This window comes from Podarcis muralis, chromosome 10 (assembly GCF_964188315.1).
Source record: "Podarcis muralis chromosome 10, rPodMur119.hap1.1, whole genome shotgun sequence".
Taxonomy (NCBI): domain Eukaryota; kingdom Metazoa; phylum Chordata; class Lepidosauria; order Squamata; family Lacertidae; genus Podarcis; species Podarcis muralis.
This window is the reverse complement of record NC_135664.1, coordinates 53,596,181-53,619,907: the sequence shown is the minus strand read 5'-3', so window position 1 is coordinate 53,619,907 and position 23,727 is coordinate 53,596,181. Positions and strand designations below refer to the sequence as shown.

Genomic DNA, 23,727 nt, shown 5'->3' with positions numbered 1-23,727 from the left:
ATAAGAAAAGCAAAAACATTTAAAAACAATCCAATATCTCCATATCTCTACCTTTCATTTACTTGTATCATCGACCTCCTCACACCTCCCTTTTTTGTATTCTTGTTCAATTAGCTATTTCAGCAAATCCTTTCCATCTTTCTTAATTTTTGTTCTATAATTTATCTTAACACAATCTAACCTTAAATTTCCACTTTGACCCATTAACCATCTATTTTTACTTAATTCTTTATAACATTTCTGCTAAAGCCATATAACTTCATTCCAGCATCCTTCTAACATTCATAAATATTATTTTCTCTCTACAGCCCTATTTGCAACAATGTAATTCGCATCCTGTACGCAGCATATCGATTGATGCCAAATGAACATTAAGTGGTGGTGTCCTGCTGTTGGGTAACTTACGGAACACAGAAACAGAGATCTTAAAAAGCAAAAACAGCACCACAAACTCAGGAGCCTTTCTAATTCCGGTCCTTTTAATTCACTTAAAAAGACAGACGCATTCCAAGAAAAGGATCAACCCAAATGATACCAGACAGTATCCACTCGAAGCTCACAATATTGAAATGTTTTACAGCTATAGCTAGAGAGGATGTCAACTAGAGTTTCAACAGAGTCTTGAGGAACTCAACGCAAGACCAGCAAAACACATTCACTGCTTAAAAACTGAGCCATTTAAAAAACCAATCCCAGTATTAATCAGTTATTCAACCAATTAGGCCCCTCAATGGGCTTAAGTTGAATGATGCATCCAACCAACTATATCCACCAAGTTGTACCAGCTAAACTTCAAGAGTGGGTTGGCAAAGGGCAGGATTTCAGAGAACAGCCAAGAGTTTGTAGTGATCTCCCGATTGTTCCTTAGCTTCCGCATGCCCAAACTATTGCAGCCAGATTAAAGCCACCTTTGTTGATATAGCACATGTATATATGCGATGGCGAGTTTCCGAAACTTTTCCAACACTGATTTCCCCAGGTTGCTTATGATGAAGGCTGTCATGCAGATAAACTAAGGGGTACTGTTTCAGGAAAGGGAAATCCTAGCGAGTACATTTTGTTATAGCATGGAGTTGGAAGGGTTATCTAGTCCAAAGCCCTGCAATACAGGAATCTCAGCTAACGGTACCCATGACAGATGGCCATCCAACCTCTGCTTAAAAGCCTCCACGGAAGGAGAAACTACAACGTCCCAAGGGAGAACTGGAATCAACACTGCTAAAATAAAAGGGCAGAAAAGTCATAGGAGAGTAAGCTGGGGCATTTGGCTTGCTGGTGGAAAACAGCAGTCGTTGCCTAGAGTCATAAAGTACTACTGACCCAAGCCACACAAAATATTCCACTGTTGGGAATGAAAATAAATGACACTCACAAGTGGCACTGATGATATCAAGCTTCAAGGTGCATACTGCAGGGAGCAGGGCAGGTAGAAATGGAGGCAGGGATCTCTGGATTGTGTAGCAAGTCATTACGCAACCATTTCAAGAGGTTTCACATAAGACCTGTTGCACTTCACTAACATAGGTAAAGGGACCCCTGACGGTTAGGTCCCGTCGCGGGCGACTCTGGGGTTGCGGCGCTCATCTTGCTGAGGGAGCCGGCGTTTGCCCGCAGACAGTTTTTCCAGGTCATGTGGCCAGCATGACTAAGCTGCTTCTGGCGAAACCAGAGCAGCGCATGGAAACGGCGTTTACCTTCCCACCGGAGTAGTACCTATTTAAGCACTTGCACTGGCGTGCTTTTGAACTGCTAGGTTGGCAGGAGCTGGGACAGAGCAACAGGAGCTCACCCTGTCGCGGGGATTTGAACCGCCAACCTGCTGATCGGCAAGCTCAAGAGGCTCAGTGGTTTAACCCACAGCGCCACCCGCGTCCCTCTCACTAACATAGTCTTAGTCAATTAAAGCTTGTATGATTAATCAATCAAATCTTTTGCTCACAAATAAAAAAATAGCCATGGTGAAGGAAGAATTGCTTTGAGACTATCTCAAAGAAGTTATTCCCTCCTGTGAAAGAGAAATTAGGTCTTTTCTAATGGAGTGCTTACCACCCACAGATGTGTCAGGAACTTACATTAAAACAATTATGGTTTGGTGTTTGTTTGTTTTTTTTAAAAAAGGCTGCCCAAATTAACCAGGAAAGCTTTTAAAATATCTGTATCTCAATAAGTAAAACACCACAGTCCTAATATAAAATGTCTGCTGAAAGCAGCCCACAAGCAACGTTATACGCTCCAAAGTAAAGCTCCTCCTAATTTCTGTATTCTATGAGGTATTCAGGATAGATCTGGTGCTTCTCAAAAATGACAAAGATGGATGGATTCTGGGTGCTATTCACACAACTATCATAGAAGACTGAGTTCTGGCTGTCTTTGGCAGGAGGGCGGAGGTAGGAAGGCACACCATTCGTAAACTCCCCAACCAACACTCTGGCCAGAAACATGGTCTTGACAGAAGAATTGCTTTTGGTGTAGTTATCAGAATATGAAGCATCTCTTGCAAAGTAACTTCCTGTAAAGGGGAGAGGGAGTGGAAAGAGACAAAAAAGAAGCAGCGCAGAGTAAGGCTACTGACTATTAGTTCAAGGCGGTACAGCAGATGTAACATTAGCAAATCATCCAATAGAAGCTTTACTGTAAGGCCAAAAAGTAGAATGTTCTTCAAGTTTTCTCACATCAGCTGCCCATCTAGGCTGCTCACTGTCCTGCCTCTAAGGCTGCAATCTAAAGCATACTTCCTTATAAGCCTCACCCTTCTTTGCAAACCACCCTTAAATTATAAACAATCCACTTTTCCTTCTTAGTTTTAACAGAATGAAGTTACCTTTGCCATAGGCTGTGCCATGGACGCCGCAGATCCTCCAGTCAAAGTTCTGCTGGCAGATAGCATCAATGTGGTCATTTTTGGTCCCGTGAAATAACTGTCTTTCATCCACATCCTTTCCCCCATTTGCCTTCTTCATTTGTTCTTTCTGCCTACAAAGAAGCAAATATTTCAAAGTTCCCTAATGCAGAAACACCCAGGATCTGACAAGAGAGAGCACTGCTTTAGCATAAGCTTCATCCACCCAGGGCTCAACTTCCAAAATGCACCATGGCCTAGTTCAAAGCTTCTGATGGGAAGTTCTGTGCAAAATCGACCACCTGCAAAATCGACAAACCTGCAGTATCTCAGAGACCTCCGAGGGGGCTGGTTGGATATGTGTATGTTCTCCCCAAGGGGGAAACAAAAAGGAGGGAGGATAGATGGGGAAATGGCAAGGAAAAAAGACTTGGAACTGCCCCCATCCCTGCCCTCCTCAACACCATGGTCCTGGATCTATCTCAAGCTTAGACGCTTGCAATAAATTTAGGCATGGCTGTCCTATCATCTTCTTACTTGGCCCAAACACCAAAATATCCCTGCACTGCAAGAGGTTGGACTAGGTGGTCTCATGGTCCCTTCCAACTCCACAGTTCTCTGATTCTATGAACACTGCCTGAGTATTTAAACACTGAGGAACACAAGAGGACTTCAATCCAGCACTCAAGAATGTTTTCGGACCTCTGCTACGCAGCAGTAAATCTGGGCTTTGGAAAAGTAAAGAGGAGCAATGAATTTGCACTTACCACCGATATACTTCCCACAGAGCCAAATTCTGGATTCTTTTGATACTCATAATCAATGCTTTTGGCATCGTGCGCTGAAAATTAACCTGGACATTTCTGTACTCCTTGGAAGATGGGAGAAGGGTGATCAGCTGCAGGGCAAAAGGTACAAAGATGCTTCATGAAAACGGCAGCAAGAGTAACCCATGCAGCAAAGGTAATTCCAAATGTGCATAAAGAAGATTTGGAGTAGCAGGCCAGAGGTGCAGGGCCCCTCAATAGTGATGGCGGGGGGAGAAGGAGAGATAGGTTTTTGACCAGACATTTAAAAGACAGTATCTTGGGTCATCCTCATCTCTGGGGCAAAGTATAAGACTACTGATGCTGAATCGTTCTTAAAATATGACCTATTTTGTTATTCTTTAATCTTTATCTGTTGGTTCAGGAGTATAGAAGGTATCAGGCTTGAGAGATGTGCTCCTTGTAAACACAGTTGTTCAGCAACAGGATGTTACTAGATATGGAACACAGATATAAGCCCTGCTATCACACAGTAGGTTTTTAGCTACCTTTCTGAATGGCAAGGCACAGAGTTCTCATCTACACTCACCCTAATTCTTTGGTGCAGTGGCTTCCTGAATGGGAGAAGTCAGGGAACACTTATCAAGTCAGGGAACCCTTCAAAGACAGTATTTAATGCTGTATCCTCACACACCCCTTGCATCTTCACAAACCATTTGGCTAATGCATCTTGCCTTTCTCCTGACTTTTGGGAGACTGGCAAAACATTTATATTCTTTGAAGGGGTACATAACTGCTAACATTGCTCCCCAATGTTCCATTTTACTGGTTTTGTTCTTGAATTTTATTGGATAGGTTAGATATCACTTTATGGAAGCCATGAGGGATGAAAAGGAAAGCTACGAAGGAGGGAAATAGATAATAATGCACATCTCTCATCCTATCAACTTGCCAAAACACAAATTATGGTTCTGCAATAATCAGACTAAACTAATCTGAAAAGATGTGAGTAAAAGCGAATAGTTCTGGAGCGCAGAATCTGCCAAGGAGAGTGCTAAAGCTGCCCTTTCCCTTTGGCAGAAGCTAATCATCATCTTGCACATCTTGACATAATGTCAGTAGGGAAGATGTCATATTGTGTATTGAGGCATTACAGGGGCAGCCTGACCCCACACACTTCAGAGTATCCTACCTTATATCCAAGTTCTGGCAAGGCTGACTGGTCCCAGTGAGCTGGAATGTGCGTGTTGTCTCCTGTTGACTGCTTGGCCCCACTTTGCGATGGGAATAGATCAAGCAATTAAGAATTAATGCTTACATATAATATTAAGCTGCTGGGGGAACACACACCTGCTGAATATGTGGCTAAGTGAACACATTCAAGTTTTGAATATTGCCTTAAAACCAAGTGTTAAGACACCAATTAAATTAAGGAGGAATTAAAGTTCCTGTTCAGCAAAACACCCGTGCCAGAATCATAACCTCTCCGTCTAATCAGGTGGTTAAAACCCTGATCAGCAACTCGCGTTTCCTAGGAAGTTGGTTTGAAAAGCAAGTGATGAGAGCTGGGCCAGCCCTAAAGGCACATTCCTGCCGTGGATACGAAGTTCTCCACACCTCTTTTCCTTCCAGAATCCTTTATTTATTTATGTTTATATCCCACCTTTCCTCAAAGGAGCTCAATGTAGCTTACAGAGTTCCCCTCCTCATTTATGCTCACAGCAACCCTGTGAATTAGGGTAGGATGAGAGTGAGTGACTGGCCCCAGGTCACTCAGTGAGCATCGTTGCTGTGTAGGGATTTGAACCCTGGTCTCGCAGATCCTAGCCCGACACTACACTGGCTCACTTTAGAGGACAGGCTCTCCCAGGAGCCTCCAGTTGCAGACCTCTCGCTTAAAATAAAGGTCCACAACAGGAAGGGGGAAAAACCCTAGAAGACAAAATACTGAGATTGGTTGGTACTCTCAACTATTGCAAAACGCTCTTTAGGTGTTTTAGGATTTCCTTTATTCAAAGGGTCTGTCCCTGTGCACTTTGTTCTCTATTGTTGAACTCAAAACTATGGAACAGCCACAGTGGCCAGGCCTTATTACAGGTTGTGGCAACAATGGGAAAGGCAGACAGCAAGGATTAGATGCTTCCTTCTTTCCTGAAATCCTCACTGATGTCCTTTGTAGTGCATAATCTCTATACAGTACAGACTTTGGTCACCAACCTTTTCTTCTTCTTCTCTACTTCCTTTACAGACACAAACTTTGGTCGCCTTCGAACACTTCGTTCTGTCAGGTAACGCAGGTTTTTCTGTTTCATGGCTGGGGAGGAGGGGGAAGCCACAGAAATATTTAACAGTGCTTACATACAGAAGAACATTTATTCCATTTAAAAAGATATTCTGCTGCCAAAGTCATTTATACTCCCTCTTAAAAGAGATCTGAACACCACTGGTTCCGATTTATAACTTAAAACTGAGAAGAGCCAGAAAACCTCAAGAGAACATTCCTTCCTTCAAAATCTTTTAGAATATAATCTGCAGGAAACTTCATCGCTGGCTTCTGAAGCAGAGGTGAAACCAATTCATATGGGGCAAAATGGAAAAAAGGCCTATTTGGCTTCTGAAGCAGAGATTATCTACTCCTGATTTAGAAGATAGATCTCCATGCATGGTCCATTCTATACCAGTATCACAGAAGCCATCTAAGCACCCAGAAAAGACCACCGCCTTCTCATAAACAGAACAAAAAACCCTCTGCTCAACAGGAGGAATTATTCTATCTTGGCTTAACAAAATATGAATTACTCTTCTGGCTATGCATGCAGCCCCTTCTCTCTTCTTTGAAATGAACCAAGGAACAACTGACTATAGTCCAAACCAGGAAACGATGGTTACCAACTTCAGAACAAGCAAGGATATCAAGACATGGCTTAGAAGAAGTCCACCTGATTTTGTTTGCTCACCTAAGTAAAGGGCTGCATGCAGAGACACAAGGCTCATTCATACCTTGGTTTATTAGGTGGAAATTTGTTCATCTGAATGTGGCCATTGTGTGACCTTAGTTCAATGGTAGAGCATATGCTTTGCATGCAGAAGGTTCCAGCAGCTACAGTAAAAAAAAGATACTAGATAGCATGGCTAGGAAGGACCTCTGCTATGGAGAGCTTTTTAAGTATACATTACCAGGCTAGAGGGATCAATGGTCTAGCTCAGTATATGGCAGCACCATGCAAGGGCCAGATCCTTATGACCTCCCATGGGCCAGATCCTTATGACCTCCCATGGGCCAAATATGACAAGAGGCCACACACCTGTCCCTGTCCATCACCTGATGTCACAATGACATCATGCAATGTTTCATGGGATTTGGGACTCACGAAGAGCCCTGTGCAGGGCTGATCAGCAGACTTTGAAGTCACCACCTATCAACTAATGGGTGGTAATTTCAAGCCGGTTTTCTTCATGGGTAGAGCTTCCCCCAGCAGCAGGGAAGAGAATTCTGTCGACATCAGGGTTTAAAGAAAGGGTTTGGAATGCACTTCAAAGCCTTCCAAAGAACTAGACATCTGCATGGATATGATGCATGACGTGGATCCAGCTGTGTCTCTACCTGCTGCACAACTGACATCACATTTGACAGGTGTGTAGGAGTGCAAATATCCAGTGTGGGGTCAGGTGGGATTACTATGAGGAATTATTAAATATGCATCAAGCCATTGTGTCCACGATGAATGCGCTGTGTTGACTGGGTTTAATTCATTGACAATAATTTCTGATCAAATCCCACAACCCTGTGCATCTCTGGACATTTTCTCTACTGCCCATTTCTCTTTCTTGACAAGTCACGTATGCAGCCCAGTTGCTTCGCCAGGCAGGCATCCTGGGCCATAAAGATAGTGGGCAGGTTTCTTTGATGTAGCTTTTCTGTTATGTTAATCTTAGGGCCAGGAAACAGATCTCACGTGATCGCTGTCTTCCTGACCATCCTTATCATGTATATTGCTTGTTTATCACCTCTGGGGTTGCCAAATGCACTCCTTTGTAGTTCTGTGTTGTTTACCTCAAAAGTATGCGTGCTTAATTAGTTTTGGTAGTTTAACTTTGTCCCCACGTGGGGTTTGTTGAAATGCTCAGAAGAAATCTGATTGGTTCTTACGAACACTCTGTAAAAAGTTCTTTTGTGAATAAAACGACCTGGGCCAGGGGGTGGACAGAGACTATTATACGCACCATTCCCAGAGTCTTGCTGATTCAAGCCTCTGTGTGTATTCTTATTAATCAGAGTTCAATCCTTCCTTTACTTTGAGAACGCCTCACAGGTGGGCAAAACTGGGACCCATGCCAAGCCAAATCTGGCCCACAAAGTGTTCCTTGCCCCTGTTCCAGCAGACTGTATTTAAGCACACCTCAGTTGATTCAATGAGACTTACCTTTGAAATCAAGCTCATATTTGTGTTTTCCAGCTGAAAACGCGAGTGTTGGAGACGCTTCAGACTGATAGGCTTTTTCCAAGTCAAAGCAGGACACTGTGGCGGCAGAGTGATCAACGTCCTAGCAGCAGGGAAGAAATCACACCCCCTTTTAAAAATAGATAGCCAAGAACTTTCTTTGAGGAAACCTTACAATCTACAGGGGTCTAAAGCGTGAGATATACTGGACTGTACACAAAAATATTCGCCCTTTATAAGCAAGCATACATGGGATGGATTTGCAACAACTGCTCAGAACGTTAGAGAGTCAAGGAATGACTAGAAAGCAAGACAGTGTTTCTCCATTAAGTGGAATAGATTTTCAAAGTTCGGCAGAATCAGGTAGTCGAAAGGCACAAACTCCACTGAGAAACTAAAAAGATCTTCAATTAGCACCACAAAGACTGCAAAGGCAGCACCAGGTGAGCCTCCTTGAGGAAAACCTTCTGTAACAGTGGCAACACCAGCAAGAAGGCTCTTGGTTATTTTTGTTTTTTGTTTAGTACCGTTCCTGCTTTATTTGTTGCACTTTTTTCAAAAAAATTGCTTCCTATTTTGTTTTGGGAACAGCAATACTGAAGGACTGGGCAGAAATGTTCCAAATAAATAAATCTGACCCACAGCTGTGGTTTTAAACAGAGTTCTGATCTACTTCAAGGAAGACTATGCAGAAAAATGTTCCAGCAGCTTGTGAAGCAAGACAATTGCTGAGAGAGGGATGCCAACTAGATTTCAAGCTCGTCTATCTGCACCAGTTTACAATGCTCAAAAAGGGTCACCACAATATGACTTGCTTCAGCGCAGCATGATCCCATGTTACTTACTTCCTTTCCATATTCATTCCACACCCCATATTCATCCTTCCAGTACCAGATCCAATCAGTTGTGAGAATATAGTGAGGCGCCATGGTCACAGAAGATGCAGTGGAGAGCCGTCTAATTTTGGCAGTGCCACAAGTCATACTGGAGAAAACAATGTCTGCAGCGCTGTTGTAGACAATTCTGTGAACAATTGGGTTTTGAGCGGGGGTTTAGAGTGCACTTGAAAGATTTACAAAGAACTAAATATTCTTTACTACTAATAATGTCGAGATCTGCTACTTTCTGCAAGCCAGCATGGTTTTTTTTTTATTCCACCCTTAACCAAGAGTAATTCCATTGTTAAAAGCATTTAAAGCAGTGACGCTGTACTGCAAATTCTCCCTTTTTCATGAAGAAGTTTCCAGGAGGCTGGTGTGCTTCTCCCCCAAACTCCCTGAAGCTTAGATTGTTTTTCACAGATGCACTACCCCAGTTGGCTACTGCTGCAGCACTATTGCTTTTTTTCCCTCCCCAGACTAGCTTTCTTCCTAACAATAGTGACTAGTCAATTTTGACTAGCTCCATGAAGTTCTGTAATGATGTTGCCGTGAAAATCCTGGGAACTGTAGTTTGTTAAGGGTGCTGGGAATTGTAGCTCTGTGCAGGTGAATATACAGTTCCTAGGATTCTTCGGGGGAAGGCATGTGCTTCAGATGTGTGTCGAACGTGTTTTAAATGTACGGTGTGGATCTGCCCTCACTTTCAGTGGGATATTATTCATGGTTAAAGTCAGATCATATCCCAAGTCTTAAAAATGCATGCAGGTGCCACAACTGCAAATCCCATTCTGCCATCTTGAGACCTAGAACCCTCCCTTTCAACATCAAGATGAAAAAAACAAAAACTTCCATGAATCTAAGATGACTTCTAAGACTGCACAAATATGCCTTTAAAAGAGCCCAAACACACACACAATGCATTTTGGTTCTTTTCCCCACATGAAGCCTAAGCCGATTTCAAATGTTTCCCCACCAGCTTAAATCAAGGCTCTGTGCACTACAAAAGCAGTTAAGCCATTAAAAAGACAAAATACAACATTCAAGTAGTAATCCACCAGCAGAGTTAATTACTAAAGAAAATATAAACAAACAGCAAAGAGACCTGTACCACTAAAATTCAGAGCCAAACAAGAACGTATTATTAATGTATCTATACCTGTCAATAACTGGGTCACAGTAGGCCTGTTCAATTTTCTCCATATCCTTCAGATCTTTCCACTGGGTCCCATTAAGTATTTGCCATCTGTATGGCAAATGGAAGTGATCTCGAATACACTTATCTAGACAAATAAAACCAAGTTGTGTTAGAACCCTTGGGCATCTACCCATGGGCTTTACAGAAGAAACACTGAGGGGCTGGTGCTAAATATACAGGATGTGAAGCGAACGACAAATGCTTGCAGGGAGAAAGCTGGGAGAAGACGTTCAGAATTTTCCATTTAACCAGTTGTCTCCATCCAGTTGAGGAGAGGGAAGCCTGGAAATCCATGGCTCACTTAGGATTGATTTATCTACATTCATACTAAACATGCAAATACAACCAAGACATTTATCATTTGAAGTTACTACGTTCATATGGTGTACTCAAGCACTCAAGGTGGTCTGCAGTTTAAAATAATGGATTGCAAACCAAGAGACATGACACAAAAGGAAAAAAGGAACCGCAAGGGAAGAGGAAGGTAAGCACCTATCATCTGGACCTTGTTCATGGCATGGAATGTAGGACAGCACACCTGAAACTGGCCTACAGGTTATATTATGCACAGGTAAAAGCATTTGGATTTTAGGACTACTAGGAACATGCCATCTCCAGATGGACCAAGGGGGAGGGGAGGACAGGTTTCTACTCCCCCATTGCTACACATGAGCCAGATCAGGCTGAAGATATTGTCTAAACCAGTTACATAACAACTGCGTGGAATGGCTGGAGCAGTTCTGGGAGAGGGCTTGGCTGACTCACCTTCCAAAGCAGCCAGGTGTAATGGTTGCTGATGGCATGATAGTCCAGATGTAGCCCTGCCAGTATAAAGATATTAATACTTCCCTGTCTCTATTAGAATTGATTCTACTGCTGCCTGCTGAGAATTCAGCCTGCCTACTTTGCAGTGAGTCATATGGGCAGCTTAGTCACCTTGAAGTTAATCTAACAGCCAGCCATTTACAATATGGTGCTGAAGTGCAGAAACTTAATGCTACTGTAGGAGTAACAGAAGAGCAGCACATTTTTATTTAAAGTTGGTTTGACAGAGGGAAATTTTTTTGAAACTTTTGTTTTTAAACAAATACAGTAAAAATGTAAGAACCATTAAACATCCAGCAGTATATTTAATGGCCTCTAAGCCAGTGTTTCCCAACTTGGGTCTCCAGCTGTTTTTTTGGACTACAGTTCCCAGCATCCCTAGCTAGCAGGACCAGTTGCAAGGATGATGGGAATTGTAGTCCAAAAACACAGCTGGAGACCCAAGTTTGGGAAATGCTGCTCTAGACATAAACATACACATTCAACATTCAAATATTTTACTTAATGTAACCTCTCTACTGAGAATATTGAGCAGTTGGTATAACAAGGTCTTATTCTGGGCCATTAACATGGGGGGGGGGTTTAAGCCCCAAAAGTAAACTGATAAGTTTAGTAAACACTTAATAAATCAACACGGTAGAAAACAGAATAGCAAGGATGCTTAAATATTTGCAAATAATACCTTCCCATCGCAAATGGATGGGAGACCTCTTCTACCAAGCAGATCAGATCTTTGTCTCCCGCCACTCTGTGGGTCAACAATGACAAGTGAGTGGGGCCACCCATACGTCAATCATCTGACATCATGGGGTAACACACTGGCAAAGCAGAATCTAGCAATACAGTACTCTCTGATGAAGGGTTTCATTCATCTTGCTCTCTGCCAGAGCCTGCAAACCAGCACCCAGCAGGACTGAGACTTGCCTTCCCAGCCAGTATCTGATGTCACACATTGGCATCAGATGATTTAAACGCTGGCATGATTGGAGAAATGGCCTCATGGGCCAAACTGGACTCCCCTGGTGGGCCAGAGATTCCCCACCCCTGGCATAAGGGGAATTATTATTGCATATAGTCCATGTCGGGCCATTTAAGAGACGCCACTCAATTCATATGCTCAAGCACAGAATAAAGGGGTCTTCTTCAAAGTGCATCTGTTGCAGGCAGGGCCAAGGAAAAGAGAGAGGCTAGCAAACTAGCTGACATTATTTTTCAAGTGGCTCAAGGCTAAATAAATAATAAAGTTTAAATAATAATTTCTTAGGGAATGATGCCAACAGGTCATTTTTGCAAAGTTTGAAAGTGCATAAAAACAAGGGAGGATGGACAGTGATACATACGCACACATGCAAAAGAAAAGCTTGATAGAATCCAACACAGGTTTTATTTCACTTACCTTGAAAGCTACAACTTTTCCTAATGTGGTATAAGCATATAAAATCTGAATCTTCGCTGCTGTTTGTGGTTGATGCTACCTGACCGCTGCTCAATTTTCTTTCTGAGAAAGCAGGAAAACACAGACTCTAGCTCAGTGTTTCGCAACCTGCGGATTGCACCCGGTAATTGGACTGCAAAGCCCGTGCAAGTGGGTTGCAGGCTTTATAAGTAAACCCAAAATTATTGCATGTAATCTTCAACTGGTATGATGAATACTTCTTCCAACATTTTGTTCTGTTAGCATATTCTTAGCATCATGACTTATCTTTAGGCGCCAGGTGAAAACATTTATGGTTTAACCTTTGATTGATGAACATTGCATGGCTTTTTAAATGTGTTTGTGGGAAGGGGGTTATTGGTTTGTTTTTATTTTATTATGTATTTTGGGTTCTCTTTTTGTATTTTTATGTTGTGACCCACCCTGAGATTTTCAGATGAAGAGAGGTATATAAATTTAGCAAATAAACGTCTTGACTGTTCTGGGTTCCTGAGTACTTCGAGATCTGAAAACCCAGTTAAAAGCTGTCTTCCTCAAGTCAGTGCTTGAATAATAGTCATGTCTACTAGACATTTTAAATGTGGCAGTTGTTCATATTGTGCACAAGCATTACAACTTAAACAATGCATTCAATTCTGTAGATGGCAGGTTTGTATTGAAAAGTTCCACTGTTGGCCAATTAGTTCATATTATACATCTTATTATGTCCTTGTTCTTTAACGTATATAGGACAAACCAGAAGAGACTAGAATGTTTGCTTTGTGAGCATCAAAGCAAAATCTCTGCACACATCATGGAAGCCCAATTAATTAATGCAAGCCTACTCCTAAGGAGTTAAAAATATATTTTTTGTTACAGAACAAATACACGGGTCTTTGTACAAAGTGAAAGATCCCCATGTAACATTAAGTAAATGTGAGGCATACTGGGTTTCTACGTTTGAGCTCTGTAAATCCTAATGGACTCAACAGTAAGTCTGACCAATCTGCATTCTTGTAACATCTGTTTCCAATTACTAATAATTAGTCACAGGAGGTAGCAGGTTCACAGCTATTACAAATTATGTTTCATGAAAGTAGTGGTTATGCTGTTTTAGCCCTGGGAAGAGTGGGAGAATGTAATGGGTGAAATTTCCTATTTGCGTCCTTTATAAGGGTATTTGTTGCATATTTTGAAAAAGTATATGATATATAACATTAGGTCATGTTCACAATGAAGAACTCATGATGAAAGCAGCTGCTCTGGTTAATGAGCTTTTATCAGTCAGAGGTGCATTTAAAGAAACTGGTTACAGCCCACAAAGAAGTTTTGTTGTTAAAACTCTTCCCAAGGACTCTAGATTACTTTGATGTGAAAAAGGCCAATTAGCTGAAACAGACCAGTGTTCTGTCTCCAACTATTATGCCATATTTATTTTACTCATTTTATTGTTTATTCTTCCTGTACAACTCAGCTTCCTATGTTCACAATTCCAAACTGCTGGCCAACTTAATAATTGGTCACATGGCCCCACTATTTTATCTGAAAGGTTCTCTTCTCCTTTCTTAGAAGGCAAGCCAAGATAGCTCTTAAAACTCGCAGTGCAGGAGCTACAGACCCTGCCTCCCCATCTCCTTCACTGGGCAAAAGATTATCAATATATTCACAGTATTGCTATATTGATCTGGCTGGGGAAACCCTGTCAGATGGGCAGGGTATAAATAATACAATTATAATTATTAACCTTCTGTTCCTGACGTTCACAGTGAGTAGCAGCTACTGTACTAGCAATATTGGGGATTTCTATAGTGTTATAAAAGAGAATGAAGCACTCTACCTCTGCTAGTTGATGCTGTTGAGCTATTTTTGATGTCATATGCATTCCTGTAGATCAAGGGAATTTTGGTGATCGTGGCGTGGCTCATTCCTCGCTTCTCCAGCTTCTCGTAACACTCCGAGTTAGCAATGTCATGTGAGCGTTTGCAGGTACTCCCAAACCTGCACTCTCCTTGGAGGTAGTACTGACAAATGTGGAGTTTGACACAGATCTTCTTAAAGGTGCAAGATCCATAGGGTCCGCCCCCTTTGTTATAGTATGGACATATCTAACAACAAAAAGGAGGAGAAGAAGAAATCAAGACACATAAATTCATTTAAAGCAAATAGACCAGAGTAAGATGTAAACACAGGACTAGCAATGCCCAAATGTTTTCAAGGATCAAGAGCAACGCGAATGTGGCCCTGTAACAAAACTGCTGCAGTGTGGAGTGACTTTGTTCAGAGCTCTGGCACTCCCTTCTATTCATATCTGTTTTCTGTCTTGTCACAGCACTCACTGAACATGCTCAGTCCTTATTGGCCTGCTTTGGAGTGTCTCCTCCCTTTCCTGTCTCTTCATTCTATACTTCCTCCCACTTGGCTGTCAGTCTCCACATCCCAACTTAGTCAGCCAACATTCCATGCCAATGAGTTATAATGGGCTGTCTGCCCCCTGCCCAAAGGTTCTTTGCATAACTGGAAACCTTGGGGATAACCTCAAGTCTGCTCATAACTTTTTCTTGTGCATGGGTGGTGCTGTTTTGGCTTCATGTGCTCAGGCGTTAGAAGCTATGATTTAGTATTAGGAATGATTAATTCTCAAAATCTGAGGAGGAAAGCTTTTGAGCAGTAAGTAACTTGGCTTTCTTGGACTCCTTTCTGTGTCTAGAATTAGCAGTCCTGGGGGCTGCCATGTGTGTCATTACCAACCTATCATACTGGCCCAGTATGTTAAGAATTACAAATCTAGTTGCCAACATGGTGACTTTTCAGTTGTGGCCTTCAGTTGTGTCAGTATTACTCCATCATACACATGCGCCCAGTGTTCCAAAATTCCCCCAGGCGCCACGTGGAGATCTCTGGACGCCAGGTTGGCAATGGACATCTCCATCTGGCTGGCCTTTCCAGCTTTCTTATGCAGGTAAGCAGATGAGAAATTGCATTTATTTCCCACTTTTTTCTCCAAGGAGCACATGGTTCACCCCTCTCTTCAGTTAATTCCTACAATAACCCTGTGAGGTAGATTAAGAGGCTGTGACTGGCCCCAAGTCACCCAGTGAACCTCATGACTGAGTGGGGATTTGAACCCTGATCTCCCAGGTCCTAGTCCGACACTAACCCAGGGGTAGAAAAACTAAGGCCTGTGGGCCGGATGTGGCCCAATCGCCTTCTCAATCTGGCCCGCGGATGGTCCGGGAATCAGCGTATTTTTACATGAGTAGAATGTGTCCTTTTATTTAAAATGCATCTCTGGGTAATTTGTGGGGCATAGGAATTTGTTCATTTCCCCCAAAAAATATAGTCCAGCCCACCACATGGACCGAGGGACGGTAGACCGGCCCGCAGCTAAAAAAGGTTGCTGACCCTTCCTCTAACCCAGTGTTTCCCAACCTTGGGCCTCCAGCTGTTTTTGGACTGCAACTCCCATCATCCCTAGCTAGCAAGACCAGTGGTCAGGGATGATGGGAATTGTAGTTCAAAAACAGCTGGAGGCCCAAGGTTGGGAAACACTGCTCTAACCACTACACCACACTGGCTTCCTAGGGCACATCTGCTATGGGGCAGCTCTATAAATTAAGTAGGTATATAGATATGGTGAAGGCAAAATGTCACTTAGAGAAGGATCTGAAATATCTTCATTGAAGCTTGATTTTTTTTATTCTGGATTGTTTTATTTGATGTTTTAATGTGTTGCATACTGCTTTGATAATAAATAACGAATTTCATGGTAAAAAAGGGTGCCTAGACATTCCATTGCAACGATCATAACCTAGGTTTAAGCTGCCATTTGGCAATTAGCTTATATATCTGTTTCTAACACTGCCTACGCCCTAAGAGGAAGCAAGCTGCAGAGTTTTATCCCTTGCTGCCAGGCAAAATTAGATAACTTTCATTACTAACTCACTTGAATAAACAGTAATATTCAAACACAACAGATGTTCTGTAACAGAATACTTGTTACTAGAAATGTGAAGTCTTGGAAAGGGTGGATTAAATTTTTCTCCAACCCAGGTTTTTTTTTTGGGGGGGGGGGGGGATGGAGGCTTCACATCTCTATTACCAAGGCTTTTTTTCCCAGCCAGAACTCAGTTGTGACACCTCTCAGGTGGGCACCATTGCCATTCTAAGAGAACAGGGGAGGGGTTCATGGTGAGTTCCACCACCACTTTTCCTAGAAAAATAGCACTGTATTACTAAAATGAAACAAGGGCCCTCTGGCTTAACCCCCAAGATGATTTTTCCTCTACTTTTGAGCAAATGTGAAGCAGAGATGACACGCCACAGGTGCCAATCTTTGCCTTCCATTCCAACTTACTTATTTTATTTCCCCCTCAGAACAATGACAACACACCTGAAAACACTACAGTTTGCACCAAAATCTACATCCACAGTACATAAAATCATTAAAACACATGGAAGTAATTGGATTACAAGAGCAGCACATTTTAGCCAGCACCCTGTCTTGGACTAAACAGCCAGTGAGATTTCAAGGAAGTTCACAAGGCAAGATGGCAACTGACACCAGCTCCAGGTACACCCTGCGTCCAATCATGGCCATTTCATTCCCAGCTATTGCTGCTAAGAAGTAAGCACTTGTAGACCCATTTCCTCCAAATATTCATGGCAAAGCCATTTATAGCATCATGTGGCAATTAATACATCTTATATAGAGTCTGACCATTGGTCCTTCTCACGAAGTACTGCCTAGCAACTCTCCAGGATTTCAGATAGGAAACATTCCCAGACCTACCTGAAGCTGCTGGGGATCAAACATGGGACCTTCTGTATAAAATGCTGGTGCTCTACCACTGAGCGACAGCTGTTCCCCAACCATTGTTTCATTATCAAACACACAACACGTCCAATGACTCTTAACTACTTCTCATTATGAGAAATCCAGCTACACCGAGGCCCTTGAGCCATAAACTTTTTTATTTATTATTTATTTTCCACTCATAATTTCAATATGGTTTTTCAAGGCAACCCAGCAATTGCCTTTACTACTGGTGCTTGAACTCAAGGTATTATAATCTTAAATCTGCCTTAATTTTTCATCTTCTTGTACATTTCCTTGACTTGCTGTTGGGCAGAAATGTATAGAAATAAAATAAACAAACTGCTTAAAAATGAACAAAAGAGAACCAGCCATAATAGCAGAGATCAACTAAATTCAATTTAAGGCCACTGAATGCCCTAATGAAAAATGTTTTCAACTAGCATAGAAAGAGCCTGCTGGATCAAGCTTGTGGCCCATCTAAGCCAGTATCCTGTTCTCACAGTGGTCAACCGGATGCCACTGAAGTGCCAAACAGGTGCAAGGAAGCAACTGTGAAGACCTCTCCACTGTATTCCACCACTCTGAAGTGGAGAACATCTCCAGCACATCAGAAATATCCTAAGCTGCAGAACTAACTTAAGTAACAACAAACCTTGTAAACAGCCAATTGCCTATACTGACAATCAGGCAGTGAAGATTTACCAAACATGCTCCTTCCATTTGGAACCAAAAATAACCAACAAAGAGGCATGCATTTGCACTAGTAATTTCTGAAGGACTTACAGTGGTACCTCAGGTTACAAACGCTTCAGGTTACAGACTCCACTCACCCAGAAATAGTACCTCAGGTTAAGAACTTTGCTTCAGGATGAGAACAGAAACCGTGCTCCGGTGGTGCAGCAGCAGCGGGAGGCCCCATTAGCTAAAGTGGTGTTTCAGGTTAAGAACAGTTTCTGGAAAGAATTAAGTACTTAACCTGAGGTACCACTGTACTTGCAAGGCTGTAGTAACACACAACTGACATATCCTTTTCAAGAATGTGGGGGATGCATACACATACAAATCATTAAAGAGGGATTTCATCGCATTCTTGCAATGCTTTAGGCAGGGCATATTGTAACCTTTTCCTTATCTCTCTAAGCCAAGCAAAAAGCACATTCCTTTCACCAGGAAAGAAACACATTGAACTCAAATCACAACATGCTGGTTAAGTTTTGCTCACACAGTATAATGGCTATCTCAAGTTTACAATAGCTGTAGAACACCGCAGCTACATGGTCTAATCACTTTCATTTAAAATAAATTAACGGAAGTACAAGCTGGAGTTCTCTAATCAAGTTCCTGAAAGGTCCAAAGGTCCAGATATCTGGTATGCTCACTGGTTGTTTAGAGATTCATTAAAAGTATCATCATTCACGAGTGAAAGTCCTCACCTCAGGTAAGAGTGAAGAATCATTCTGAAGCAGAAGCTGACACAATTCATCATCCTTTAAGCTTTCGAGCCCATGCTCTTTTAGGACAGGGAGGTTATGGGGTGAATGAAAGTCATGGATGAACTTGCATGGCTTCCTGTAAATTTCGAAAACATTAAACATGCTTGTAATTGCATTCTGCTTTTACCATCAAAGATGAACTAAAGCTGCATGTTGTTCATAGCCAAAGGTAATCATGCAGCCCAATTCTGTGCAAATTTACTTGGAATAAATATCAATGTGTTTATTGGGGCTTACTCCCAGGTAAGTACATATAGGACTACAGTTTCAGCAATCTTTGTCCAACAGCATTTTGGATTATATATATATATATATATATATATATATATATATATATATATATATATGGTAAAGGTACCCCTGCCTAAATTAGGTAAAGGGCCAGTCTTGACAGACTCTAGGGTTGTGCGCCCATCTCACTCAAGAGGCCGGGAGCCAGCGCTGTCCGCAGACACTTCCGGGTCACGTGGCCAGCGTGACAAGCTGCATCTGGCGAGCCAGCGCAGCACACGGAACGCCGTTTACCTTCCCGCTGGTAAGCGGTCCCTATTTATCTACTTGCATCCGAAGGTGCTTTCGAACTGCTAGGTTGGCAGGCGCTGGGACCGAGCAACGGGAGCGCACCCCGCCGCGGGGATTCGAACCGCCGACCTTTCGATCGGCAAGTCCTAGGCGCTGAGGCTTTAACCCACAGCGCCACCCGCGTCCCATATATATATATATATATACACAGCTTAATTGCTGAAACCTCTAAATGGGTTTCCACAGAACATAAAAAATACATCAAAATTATAAAAGTCGTAAGTTAAAAACAGGTTGAAGGTAAAACTATGGGTTCTGTTTTTTAAAGCCCAATTTATCAAGTTTCATCATCTTGAATTACCCTAAATTCGAGAGATGCCTGAAAAAGGAGAAGTGCATGATTAGGACAGGACAAATGAATGGAGAAAGCAAGCAGTGTCACATGAGTTCAAGCAAAATGAAGTGGACTGTCTCACAAAGGCTTATAAAATTTTAAAAGGTTATTTTTTAAAGACATTGTAAGGCTGTTGTTTTTGCTGCAACAGACTAACATGGAAAATGAGTTCACATTATGTTTTAAGATCTCCTGAGCAAGGAGGTAGAAACATAGCGAAAAAGAAAGATAGATGGTGGTAGTTTTAGCAGCCACAAACAACTCATGAACTCCAAAGTTGCAATTTCCTTTACAGCACTATGTATTAGTACTTGTATACAGCTTAGGTCCAAACTATCTGAAGGACTGCATTCCCTTATAGGAACCTGCTAGGGTTTTGAGGTTTTCCCCCTACGTTTTCAGTAGTTCTCATTTTTATCTATCAGTTGCCTTGAGTCCCGTCTAGAGAAAAAGACATTAATAATAGTATGCAAACATGATGTACTGTAAAACTAATGGCAGCAATAATCACAAACTGTCCTTTGACTGGTCGTTTAAGTCTTTGGGAACTGGGCATAACAAAAGCAAGCTAAATACTTCATTTAAAAATTAAATTAAAATGACAAAGACACCTTACCAAAGACCACCAAATTTAATTTTTATAGTGAAAAACCTGAATGATTTGCATACAGGACATGTACTGGTGTTCCATAGTAAAAAGTATGGTGTTCCATAGTAAAAAGTAAAAGTCGGCAAATGTGTCCTCTTTTTGGCTCTTCAAAATTATGCAACCCTCTACAGAAGATAAACTCAACTTATTTCCATTGCACATACTAACAGAATGCAAAAAAGGCAACGTTTAAAACCGTACGTACTTCCTTAAACGTCCACATAAACTACTGTATAGATTAGGACTTCGAACAATGGTAGCAAGAGAGGCTCCGCCCCACACTTAAAAGTCGGGGAAGATGGACGGAGGAGTCTCGCCCCCCACAGCTCAAACATGCTCTCTTGAACAACAACTCGGAGCTGCCCGCCCCGCCCCAATCCGGCTCCTGGGCTCGGGATCTACAAACCGGTTCAGCTTCTCCCGTCCACGCACCGCAATTCTTTTGCTACTCTTACGGTCCCGACCCTGGGCGCAAAAGTTTACCCGGAAGCAAGTCCAAACAGAGCTCATTCAATAGCAACCCTAGTTTTTGCGGGAGTGGGGTCGCTGTCCCGCTTGCACGACCCCCTTCCTGGATAGTAACCCTCCGCTCCCCACCCACGGCAATCCTAGACGACGCTCCCTATGGAGTAAAAAACCCCACCCCATTAACTCGAGGGGTGCGTCTTGCTTCCGAACAAACACGCCGGCGATGAAGCATTTGGGGTTTTGTTTTGTTTAAAATACTTTTATTAAGTACAAATTAGAAAACATACATATTTACAACAAAAGAAAATACAAAAGAAAAAGAAAATACATATAACCAAGGGGAAAAGTTAGAGAATACTTTGTCTCTTTTCATATTTAGTTATTTATACCTCTATAAAATGCTATTCACAATAAAGGAGTGAAATGAAAGATATCAGAAAAAAAGAAAAAATAAAGGTGAAAATTTTTAAAAGTAGATAAGTATTCACTATACATAGCCGTTTCCCATAGCCGATGAAGCATTGGGGGGGGGGGGTTTGAAGGGGGTCTCCGCCGGCCTTACCTGCCGTCCAGGTTACGGCACCCGCCGCCCACGAAGTAGCGGCAGACGTGCAGCTGCCGGCAGTCGCCCTGGCACTTCCCGCTGCCGTGCTCCGGGCACAGCCGCGCCCCGGTGGTGGCCACCACGACCTGGGCATCTCCGTCTTCTTCTCCTCCTCCTTCGGCCGCCGAGGGGGCCTCCTCCCGGGTCACCACCGTGAACTTGCGCGCGTCCTGGAACAGCGGGCCCAGGAGCTCCGCGCTCACGCCGAGGGCCACGCGCCGGCACAGCTCGTCCTGGCGCAGGCAGCCCCCCGACGTGCACAGCTCCCGCAAGGCCAGGGCGGCCAGCCTCTGCGAAGTGTAGCGGTCCATGCTGGCTGGGGGTCAGCTTTTGCAGAAGGCCGGCGCCCCGCCGAAGCTGCTCCTCCTCCTCCTCCGCTACTACTAGGAGGAGACCCGCCCGATTCCCGCCTTCGCTAGGAGACGACGACCACCGTCCCTTTCCCCACCTCTCCACTTCCGCCCCTGCCTCCCGTGATCTCTCTCCGGCCTGAGGGAGAAACGAAACCGAAAGCCAAGAGTTGCTAGGGCGACGGAGCGAAGGAAGAGGCGAGGCTTGCTTATGCATCTAGCTCGGTGTTGTGTACACGGACTGGCAGCCGCTGGCCAGGGTTTCAAGCAAGAGGCGCGCTCATACAGGATTGAACCCGGGACATTTTGCTCTCATGTGTGCTCTGTGTAGAATCATAGGACTGAAAAGTTGGAAGGAGTCCCCAAGGTTCAGCTGGTTCAAACCCCTGCAATTTAGGAATCATCCATGACAGATGGCCATTAAACCTCTGCTTAAAACCTCCAGTGAAAGAAAGGCCACCACTTCTCGTGGGAGTCTGTTCCACTGGCGAATAGCTCTTACTGTTAGAAAGTTTTTCCTGATGATTTTCCTGCTGCTGAGCAGTACAGAATTAATTGGGGATTATCCCATTGGATTCATGTGGACTTTGTTTTATTCATTTACTAGATCAAGGCAGCACACAGCTTCCATTTTATCCTCAAAACAACCATGTGAAGTAGGTTAGGCTGATAGGGACTAGCTCAGGTGAGCTTGGTAGCTGAATGGAGATTTGAATCAGTCTCCCTGGTCCTTGTCTAGCACTCAAACCACTACACCATAGTGGCTTACTTCTGAGTAGACATGCACAGAGCTGCACTCCAATGGTCACCATTAATAACTTCTTTTTTCCCTGAGTTTTTTTGTGCTCAGGCAAATGTGTACTTTTTTGGAAAATGCCAGGGCTTGCAGTCTTGTGCTCCTTTATTTAGAACTCCTTGAAACTCACTTCTGAATAAGTCTGTATTGCACCACATTGAACGCTTTTACACAAGTGAGTTGAACAATTAAGGAGTAAATCTACAATCAACACAGAACACAAATTCACAATGACACAAATTCATCAATTACATCTAGCAGCCCCAAGCAGAAGTTATAAGACCAATGGCCAGCCACTTAGGTTTTGACACTTGCTTCATGAGACCAAAACATGAGGGAGATGCATGGAAAACATTTCAGCAGCAGAAACCTACTTTTAATGGATTGTTAAGAAATACTTTTAAAGAACTGATTCCTTCTCACAACTTACACTTGAAGTCAGACATTAGTGCGAGCAAAGATCCTATGCACCAGATAGAATGCTTAAACATTTGGCTTAGAATAACACAGCATTTGATAAGAATATTGGTACCGCTTCGACGGGAAGGTAAACGGCATTTCCGTACGCTGCTCTGGTTCGCCAGAAGCGGCTTAGTCATGCTGGCCACATGACCCGGAAGCTGTCTGCGAACAAACCCAGGCTCCCTCGGCCTGTAGAGCGAGATGAGCGCCACAACTCCAGAGTTGTCCGCCACTGGACCTAACGGTCAGGGGTACCTTTACCTTTTTATAATTACGATTACAGAAAAGGCCAAAGGATCATTATCCTTCCAACAAAAGCTATCCAGTGGAGGTCTGCTGCAAATACTCCATTTTAGCATGATTGGGCCCCATTTTCTGCTCCCTGCCCTAATTTTTGGCTATTGAAAACATCTGGCTAACATTTTGTTAGTGTGGGTTTCTGGTGTTGTCATCTCCCAGGCTGAGTGCCCTCAGAAAAGTTACCGTATTTTTCGCTCTGTAAGACGCACCAGACCACAAGACGCACCTAGTTTTTGGAGGAGGAAAACAAGAAAAAAAAATATTCTGAATCTCAGAAGCCAGAACAGCAAGAGGGATCGCTGCGCAGTGAAAGCAGCAATCCCTCTTGCTGTTCTGGCTTCTGGGATAGCTGTGCAGCCTGCATTCGCTCCATAAGACGCACACACATTTCCCCTTACTTTTTAGGAGGGGAAAAGTGAGTCTTATAGAGCAAAAAATACAGTAAATGAATAACAAAAAGATGCAGCTTCAAAAAGGGGTTTATTGTGGGATCAGTATTTTTTGCCGCAT

General features: G+C 43.0%; 1 protein-coding gene across 1 annotated transcript; it reads right to left on the bottom strand.

Annotated features, from left to right (window-relative positions):
* Window positions 1–458: 458 nt before the first annotated feature.
* Window positions 459–21,784, bottom strand: LOC114605649 (protein mono-ADP-ribosyltransferase PARP12-like). The gene is made up of 12 exons (XM_028747107.2): window positions 21,268–21,784; window positions 18,613–18,748; window positions 14,201–14,468; window positions 12,346–12,447; window positions 10,086–10,209; window positions 8,894–9,071; window positions 8,031–8,151; window positions 5,824–5,920; window positions 4,799–4,880; window positions 3,607–3,737; window positions 2,822–2,973; window positions 459–2,509 (listed from the first exon to the last, which is right to left on the bottom strand). The coding sequence occupies exons 1-12, from the start codon at window positions 21,618–21,620 to the stop codon at window positions 2,250–2,252; spliced, it is 2,004 nt and encodes a 667-aa protein (XP_028602940.2). The 5' UTR covers window positions 21,621–21,784; the 3' UTR covers window positions 459–2,249.
* Between the last annotated feature and the right edge of the window lie 1,943 nt (window positions 21,785–23,727).